General features: G+C 54.3%; 3 protein-coding genes across 7 annotated transcripts; all 3 read left to right on the top strand.

Moving 5' to 3' along the window:
• Positions 1 to 589: 589 nt before the first annotated feature.
• Positions 590 to 4,557, top strand: KVP18_002987 (uncharacterized protein; the record flags this gene model as incomplete). 3 transcript variants are annotated; one of them, XM_067954360.1, is made up of 4 exons in its annotated part: positions 590 to 1,676; positions 1,781 to 1,955; positions 1,983 to 4,197; positions 4,226 to 4,456. In XM_067954360.1, 4 exons carry the CDS (start codon positions 590 to 592, stop codon positions 4,454 to 4,456), a joined length of 3,708 nt encoding a protein of 1,235 aa, XP_067805494.1.
• Positions 4,558 to 5,136: 579 nt separating this feature from the next.
• On the top strand, positions 5,137 to 6,140 carry KVP18_002988 (uncharacterized protein; the record flags this gene model as incomplete). 2 transcript variants are annotated; one of them, XM_067954363.1, is made up of 2 exons in its annotated part: positions 5,137 to 5,895; positions 5,922 to 6,140. In XM_067954363.1, the coding sequence occupies 2 exons, from the start codon at positions 5,137 to 5,139 to the stop codon at positions 6,138 to 6,140; spliced, it is 978 nt and encodes a 325-aa protein (XP_067805497.1). The 2 variants fall into 2 exon arrangements, with proteins under 2 accessions (XP_067805497.1, XP_067805498.1); XM_067954364.1 differs by having other exon boundaries at positions 5,943 to 6,140.
• A 68-nt stretch (positions 6,141 to 6,208) lies between these two features.
• On the top strand, positions 6,209 to 8,968 carry KVP18_002989 (uncharacterized protein; the record flags this gene model as incomplete). 2 transcript variants are annotated; one of them, XM_067954365.1, is made up of 1 exon in its annotated part: positions 6,209 to 8,968. In XM_067954365.1, one exon carries the CDS (start codon positions 6,209 to 6,211, stop codon positions 8,966 to 8,968), a length of 2,760 nt encoding a protein of 919 aa, XP_067805499.1. The 2 variants fall into 2 exon arrangements, with proteins under 2 accessions (XP_067805499.1, XP_067805500.1); XM_067954366.1 differs by having other exon boundaries at positions 6,230 to 8,968.
• Between the last annotated feature and the right edge of the window lie 98 nt (positions 8,969 to 9,066).

A 9,066-nucleotide genomic window follows, 5' to 3' on the forward strand; every position in this document is an offset into this window, starting at 1 on the left:
AGGAATAGTATGACGAGATAAGAAAAGCCACAAGGAATAGTATGACGAGATAAGAAGAGCAAGTCAGGGTTAGAACTATCATCCAGAGGGTCAGATGTCCCTATCTAACAGTAATCATCATGATTTACCTTTATAGAGGAACTACTAGGCCCCAGGAGTGGCCTGCGACCTGGAGATTCCTCGCAGTATTCGTCATGATCCTCCTCGAGCACCCCGAGGAATAGTATGACGGAAACGCTGTAGTGTCATCACCGACGGCTGAATCAACCGCTCGGCTCCGACACACAATATACCTCACGGGTTCCACACGAGGCTGTATCGCCACGAGAGATATCAGTGAGGACGAAACTGTAGCGGTCCACACAGCTTACGCCGGAGAATCGCATCCTATTCCTCCGCTAATATGAACGCCTCTCGACGTTCAATGCCAGCAGAGGTCATACCACTAAGCTCTGATCTGCTATTTCGTAAATAACGTACGAGACGAGGACATAATGTGTGGGGCGGTGGATGCTCCGGTAGCGGAGAGGACCGTTGCTCACGAAAAGGTGCTAGCAAACCCCCCCCACCTTTTAATGGAATATTCTGGATGAGACTTCTGTGTGACCCCCCGCCTCAACCTGACCTCTGGCGGGTTTGTTTCGTGGCCCTTTCGGGCGTCGCGGCCCCATTGACGTCCCCGAAGGGCAAGAAGGGCGCCGTCGGCATCAAGCCCCGCGAGCGCCACACAAACACAGGACGCGCCCAGAAGGAGGACCTCTTACCGCCGAGGAGAAGGAAACCAAGCTTACCCGATCCTCCTCCAAAACCCGCACCAGAAGCTCCACGTACGAAGCACAAATCGAAGGAACCCAACATTGAGCCAGAGCGCCAAAAGGAATCCCTTGAACGAGTCCTAAAGGAGGGTGAGCTCGTCGTAGGGTCATTGCTGGGCCAAGGTGGAGAGGGTGTCGTCTACAAAGCTACGCTTCGTGGCAAGCCTGTCGCCGTCAAGGTCTACACCAAACGGTCACACCTTGAGCGTGAGCTAGACGTCTACCGCGCCCTACAGTCTGAAAGGCCTCGGGCCAAGTATTTTCTGCGCTGCCACTTTTCGTCAAACGTTCGAATCGGAAGCGAAGATCGACCCTGTCTCGTTTTAGAGTACAACGCTCCCGGTACGCTGAGACGCAACGAGCCTGTACGAATGGCGCAGGCAACGAAGATGGCGAGAGACGTGGCTCGGGCGCTCTCCGCGCTGCATGACCGAGGCTGCGCTCATCTGGACGTGAAGGCAGCCAACATTATGTCGCCGACAGCGGAGGGAGCACCTTACAGACTCTCCGATTTCGGATTCACCAAGTTTTTGGCTGACGATCAGATTCTGCCTGTCTCCTACGGTACGCAGGGGTATACTGCTCCGGAGATCGTGCTTCATGGGCGGCCAACTCTGAAATCCGACGTGTTCTCGCTCGGAATCACGCTCGCAGAGTCCGCCACTGGCCAACGATTCCTTCAAAGGCCTCGTTTCAGAGAGATTGCAGGATGCGACGCCAAGAGCGACTGCTACTATCGACAGCTTTTCGAACGCCTAAAAGACAGCCACGTGGAACAAGAGCTTCAGCGTCTGAGGCTGCCATCTAAGTTTACACGGTCTGTTGCCCAGATGGTGCGGCTTCAGCCCGAGTCTCGTTTGAGTATTAGCTCCGTGTTGGAGCGATTCGCAGAGTGAAAAGTGCAATAATGGGTCTCAAACTAACGTGCCACGAACTTGACACAAGTCTCGAGGGCGCTATCACAGACCAGGGAGAGCTGTGTTTGAGAGAGGGCTCTATAACTCGGAGGTTGGCACTCTCAAAGGATGGGTTCTCAACGGTGTCTGAGAAAACGGGCCAGCCACACGTCAGCGCCCGCTGCGGGCCTCACGAGGGATTCATCGTTGATGAGGGTATACAGCTGTTAGTTGACGGACGAAGGTGAGTCCATATCAGGTTGGACATCAGATTTGACATCGCAACCAAGTCCACTCCGACATCTTTTGGATTCAGAGTGGATCTCGGAGAGGAACCCGTGTCGACTGTCATCATGAGTACCCTTGACGGGTCTGTTTGGGCCCTGGTGACGCGGCTGGACACTGAGGATCCTGTCCCAAGTGCCGTTCTGCTGGACTCCAGTCCTGGTCAGATCAGCGGCTTGTGCTGGAAGGGCCCTGTGCTGGCCTGGGCTACCACCACTGGCGTGAAGGTCATGAATGGCATATCACTTAGCCGAATTCTGTTTCATCCCATAGAGGTGAGCCTCTCGGTGATGCTGCTGTGGGTGGGCTCCTTCCTTGTGATGGCTCATGACAAAGATGTGACTGTAGCGGCAGTGAAGACGTCCAGTGCCGTACTGGTCGCCAGGTGGGCTACCTCCCAACGCATACTGGACGTTTCCTATGTTGACCAGGCGCCATTCACTCGGGCACCCTACTCGTCGCCAGCTTTGCTGGTGCTACATGTTGGAGGGCTCTCTGTCCATGCCTTATCCGGCGAGGTGCTGCAGAGCTTCACGTCTACCGAGTTGCGGCGGCTGGCCGGGTCCACTCCCGGCTTACTGACTCCGCGCGAGGACAAGGGCGCTTTCCTCCCAAGCTCCAGTGACGGACAGAGCCTTTTTTCTGGCGATTCTGTGCCGCCGAAGTCCCACGCCTTCTTCAAGCTGCGAGACGACCGGAGCCTCTACTGTGCGGTGGCGCCGGAGCCTGCACCTCTGGATGTGGCGCAGTGCCTAGAGCTCACCTCCACTTGGGTCCGACGCCGCGGGTACTGCACGGGCCACTGGGACGTTGCCGGGCTCCGCAACAAAATGCGCGACGCAATTTACGGCCTCATAGAGGAAGCAGAGGGTGGCCGCGTCCACGACTTGACAGCGGTTGTGGACGGTGTCTTCGTAGGCGCCTTCCTGACGCTGGATGACACCACGGCGTTGCCTCGGTTGTGGATGGAGGTGTGGCGCCGACTACGAGATGCAGTTCCTCAGGATCCTGCGGCCTTCGCTGAGTCTGTTCTGAGGCTGACGACGGAGTATAAGTCGTCAGCGCTTCGGGGTCCGGAGTGGATGGAGTTCGACGGCGACTCCCTGAGTGAGTGCTCGGAATGTGCATACGTCGAGGAAGTCCTCCCCAACCTCAAATTCTTGGACGAAACGCTCATAAGTGTAATGCTGCATGACGCCAACGTTGAAGCGTTCAATGCCGTTGTCCACTGGCTGCAGACATGCCCCGAAGTGAGCCCCTCAATTTTGGTGTCTCTAGCGTTAGATTGGGGACCCACTGATGCAGGGCCCGCATTGGTGGCGCCTCTACAAAAGCTTCTCGGCCCTTTTGCTACCCTGCGGCGGGCCTCAGCCTGGCCCCAAGAGATGACTTCTTTGCAAGCGGCCGCGGCGGAAACCTTGGCGGTGCTGTACTCCATTCAACGAAAACCCGACGACTTGTTGCGAGTTTCCGTCGCGTGCAAGCAGGTGACGACAGCGGCAAAGATTCTGGACGCGCTGGAACTCGCGGATCGTGAGGCTCTACTGGCCCGGTTCCTAGAGAAAGGCACCGGCGTTCTGATTTGGGGTGGCCCTTCTCTTCGCAGCTTCGTTTTTCGTTATGCCACCTTCGACTCCTTCTTCGCGACATTTTTAGATTCTCCCCTGCAGTTTGAATTCCTTGACCATCATCTTCGTGGAGGAAGTCTGCAAGATCCTCTCTCACGGCTGCACACCTATTTCGAGAGTGCGATGAGGGATCCAGTCAAGCTGCAGACTTCTGCACAAGTGGTAGTCGAGGTCGTCTGCGAACAGGAATCTGTGGATTGGGCCAAGTTGCTCCTGGAAGTGAAGTTCGTCGTAAATAACGTCACCCACCCTCCCCCATTGTTGTTGGTCATCACGGGAGAGTGGGATGAACTGCTGCTTGCTGTGACTCCCAATGTGGAGGAAGTGGTTGTGGCTGCCATGATCAGAGACTTTCTCGAATCCAAAGGCCTTCCAGAAGTCTGCTGGCGCCAAGACTTCTGGGTTTCTCTGCCGCCAGAGCAGTCCCATCGACTGCTAAACCTGCTGCTGGCAGCTGAAAGTGAAAGCTACACAGCAGTTTTCGACGAGCGTTCAGGTCCTGTGTCGTCCATGTGGAGAAGTGTGCAGTCACGTATTCCGCGGGGCCAGTCTTCCCGATTCGATTTGAAGGACGTGAGTGCGGGTGACATGTCCGACGCAGCTGTGCTTCACAATGCCGACTCAGACTCTCAGGTCATACCCCCTGTTTCTCGATCTGTTCGTTCTCCTGGCCAGCCGAATGCAGCGGCAAGAGTACTTTCTGGCGGCTTGCGCCTCCTATCTCAATCAAATGAACGACCGTCTGAGGTGGGGCACTATCCCGTTCGCAAACAGGCACCTGGCACAGAAGAACGCGAAACGTGGCAAGGTGGTTGCGGCGTGTGTGAACTGAAGACGACTAAAGTGACGTGTAATTCGTATTTTGAGCGAGATGCGCCCTGGCGAACTTCTGTCTCCGCTAGACCCCAATGGCGTGCGCGCCTATCGAATTGAGGTGGACTCCTGCAAGACTGAAGATTGCAGTTCGATGCCCGAACTATCCGAGGGTAAGCTTCACCCCCACTATAGACCTGGGCGAAGCAGAGCTCGGCAGGAAACTCGTCAACCACCTCCCTCTGGCGCTCGAGCGCTGCTCACCGCAATTGTTTTCCTGTGCATGTTTTACCTCCTTCTACGGTATGTTTGACTTCTGTGCTTGTTGACTACAAATTTTTTTACATACAGATCCGAAGACAGCTAGATAAAAACGTATCTGGGGTCGGACAAAACGGGAACCATCTGCGATGCCTAAAGCAGGTGGCAGTTTTCGAGGCTCAAGGGTCTATAGGTTTCCATATGTGGTCCAATCGCGAGGGGGCTCTGGAGTTCGGCATGGGTCAGCTTTTCCGAAGCGGTGCTCCTGGCGCCTATGTAGCTACTGACTTCCGGCGCATTTACTTCATTCATGGTGCTATGGCCAGTAGCGTGCCTCTTTGTACTTACCTACTAGTTTCGTAAAGCTTCACATACTTTCTTGCTTCAAGCGTGATTTGCCTTGTAGTAGTTTGTGACTTTGTTTTGTGAGGCCCGGCAATGGAATCTTTAGCAGAATTCGACAGTTACATCTCCCGTTGGGAGGCTGAGCTGCAGGAATTCAGTCGTGTAGCAGCAGATGAAACTTTCCACACCAAAGAAAACGAGCGTCTGGCCACAGAACTCGCCAGCACGAAGGAGGAGCTCTTCGCAGAAAAGCACACGACGGCGGTGCTCAACCAGAAGCTGGAGCGCTTCCAGAAGGAGCAGACTGCGTACCTCGACATGGGGAAAACGGATCTCGAACATATGTGGAAAGCCACGTTCTCCGAGTTGCAAGAGACCATTCGTACGCAGCGACGGCAGATATTTGACCTGTCTGCACGTGTACAAGAGGCTGATGCGCGACTTCTGGAAAAGGAGATAGAGAAGCAGTCCCCAGAGCGCCTGGTATCCGCGCCTGAGGCTGGACTGGAGGAGGTGGTTCACTTCTTGCGTGGAGCAGTACAACGGCTGGAAGCGTCCTTAGGTTGGTGCGAAGAAGAGGTTGAAAACAAGAAAAAGTCCTTAGAGGAGATGGCGGGCGAAGCTGCAGCGTTGCAAACGGCTCGGGCGGCACTTGATGAGAAATGCAGACAACTGGATCAGGAAGTGCTCTCATTGAAAACCGAAAGGAAAGGCTTCGAGCAGGAGCTTCTTCGAAAGGATAGCTACATTAAGGAGCTCACTTGTGGGACTCGGGTGCCATTCGATACAGACTCGTCCTCAGGTATCAAAACGGAGGCCGATCAGGCAAGAACTGACCTGGCAGCAGCTTTGGTGAGTCTGGGTGTTGCAGACCACAGACATCGTTCCAACAACTGCAGTTGCAGGCGCTGGGAGTCACCGCCCGTTTGGCAAAGTTCGAGGCATGCCGACCCGTCCTGGGCATAGAACCACAAATTAACATGCATGTTCATGGCGAACCTCAGACGCCTACTCAGTCGGAGCTGGAGGTCGTAGATGTTCAAATCGTTGAAACCACTCGCGACTTGGAGTCAGTCCTCGACGAATTCTGTGCATGACATTCACATAAAGAGCCCCACAACATCTCACTAAATCAGTCCGTTAACAGTATAAATCAGAACTGGCTATGAGTAGACTGGCTTGTTTGATGTCGATAGTCGCAGCGGCTAAGCCTGCTAAGGCCCCAACCAGACCCACAGAGATCCACATGACGTATGCCGATCCGTTTGTGGGCACTGGTGCGGACGGCCACACCTTTCCCGGATCGACTTACCCTTTCGGAATGGTACAGCTCAGTCCTACAAGTGACGTCTGGGATTGGAGTCATTGCTCGGGTTATCACTACGACGACAAGAGTATGCGTTGTTTCTCTCACATCAATCTCAGCGGAACGGGTTGGACGGATACCGGAGACGTGGGAGTGTTCCCTATCAGGGCAAACATGGACAAAATCAGCGCTGGAGACGTGGATCCTACCTTTCCTGCGATTCCTGGAATGATCGCTGACTGCACAGATGACGCTGGAGCATGGCATTGTGCCAGTGCCTGCGACGCCAAGGCACAGCCCACGTCTGTGTTCAGCAAAGTCAAGAAGCTCATGGCCTCTGGGATGAACGACACCATGGCTGAGCATGTTTGGGCTACCAACTCCACAAACCTTGGAGCCGACACAGTCATGTGCCAGGGATGGCGGTCCTCTTTCAGTCACGATGCTGAGGAGGCCTGGCCTGGCTATTACGGTGTCGATCTCAGCACCCACAATGTCTATGCGGAGCTAACCGCTCTCGAACGCACCGGTATTCACCGCTACACGTTCCAGCCGGGGGCTGCAGGCTCTCCCCTCGTCGTCATGGACTTAACTAACCGCCTCTTTCCACATGCTAACATTGTCACCGCCACCCAGATAACATGGATCAGTGAGAACGAAATCGGCGGTTATGCTCACTGTGGATACAACTGCTGGCGTTACAACTACCTGAACCCCCACCTGCCAAAGGAAGGCAAAACTCACTTCTACATCAAATTTTCAAAGCCGATGAAGAGGATCTACGCAACCCCCACAGACCGCACAAGCTTCGAGTACCTGATCGACCCGCTTGACTTCTCTACTGAGAGAGAGGTGACTTCCCTCTGCCCCTATGGAGGAGATGCCCGCTGTCGCACCTTCTTTGTCCAGTTTGAGGACACCGTTGAGGAGCTGCTGCTGCATGTAGGGATCAGTCACACCAGCATTGAGAATGCTAAGCTCAATTTGGAGCACGACGTGAAGGTCTTCGATTTCGATACGCAATACAAGCAGTCCACGAAGGTGTGGTCTGACTCCCTAGGCAAGCTAGCTGTGAAGAGCCCCGATATGAACAGACTCAAGGTGTTCTATTCCGGGTTCTACCACACTCACATTCATCCGAACTTGACCACTGACGTCAGCCGCGATTTCGTGTCTTTCGACAAAATCCACCAGACTGGCGCGGTAGGCACGAAGATGGGGATTTCGGACTTCGACAACTACTCTACCTTCAGCACGTGGGACACCTTCAGGGCTCTGCACCCCCTACACTCTGTCCTAGAACCTGAGAAGACATCGCACTGGGTGAACTCCATCGTTTCTCGTTATCACACCGGCAATTACATCGCTCTATGGGAGTTGATGGGAGGTGACACCATCACACAAATCGGGTATCCTAGTGTTCCAGTGGTGGTGAACGCGCTGCTTCGAGGCGTCGACAACGTCAACGAGGATGCCGTCTTCGAGGCTGTATCGCATATTGCGCACTTCAACGTCAACTCTTCCAGCGACGGAGATGGCGCGCTCGACTCCTATTTGAGTCGTGGGTACGTCGCTGGCGATACGCCGAAGTCGGTATCAAAGACGTTGGAGTACGCTTTTGAGGACTATTGCATCGCCGAACTGGCCAAGAAAATGAAGCGCCCGGAGGAGGATTACTATCGACAACGCTCAATGAACTACCGAAACTTGTGGAATGCCGACAAGAAGCAGTTCTGGCCTAAGGACAAGGACGGCGTCTTCCTCGGCGACTTCAACGTTCACGACTGGGACGAACTCAACAAGCACTGGATCGCCGGTAACATGTGGGGATACAACTACTTCGTGGCGCAGGATATGCATGGGCTCATCGAGCTTCACGGCGGTGAGAAGGCGTTCGAGGCTGACCTGGACAACTTCTTCACCCAGAACCCCGATATGGAAGGAGATATTCACGTGGATATCAGCGGTTGGATTGGGTCGTACGCACATGGAGAAGAGAGTTCACATAGCAACGCCTATCTCTACAACTTCGTCTATAACGGGGAGAAATCGCAAAGTTTGATTCGCAAGGTGCTGGATAAGTTCTATCTGCCGCAGCCTGCAGGCCTGATCAACAATGAGGACTGTGGACAGATGTCGGCATGGATGATTTGGGCGTCGCTGGGGCTGTACCCCTTTGATAGCTGCTCGAACACATTCACTGTCGGCGCTCCTTTCTTCGATGATATTAGCATCAAGATGGGCAACGGTAACGTTCTACATATGACGACTGAAGCGCTTTCCGGCACCCGAGGTGCTAACGACAAGGTGGTTGGCGTCACGCTCAATGGCCTGAAGTTACACCCACTATTTGTGGAGTGGGAAAACCTGCGAGAGGGTGGAGAGCTCGTATATCAGATGAGCCCCGACTATGTCAAGCCTGACCGTCTTCCTGGTGATGAGACCTCCAGCGACTTGACCTGGGTCTGGGTTATAGTTGCAGTCGCCGCTCTGATTGCGATTGCGGGTGGAGTGGTTTACTGTTCCAAGCGAAACAAGCAGAAGAAGGCTCGTGTAGCCCAAGCTCTAGACGCTCCATCAGATTCTATCGCTAGGTCTGATGTCTTGTCACAGGACTAGTCTGATGACCAGTGTGAATACATGTAATCAATAACTCTGTCTATAACGTTAGCCGCTGGTCTCGCTTGCTGCTCAGCAGTGATTTCGGCAATAATGTC

Source organism: the organism of the source record quoted next (genome assembly GCF_019968955.1).
Source record: "MAG: Porospora cf. gigantea A chromosome Unknown PgA_NODE_965_length_9066_cov_416.46, whole genome shotgun sequence".
Lineage (NCBI taxonomy): Eukaryota > Apicomplexa > Conoidasida > Eugregarinorida > Porosporidae > Porospora > Porospora cf. gigantea A.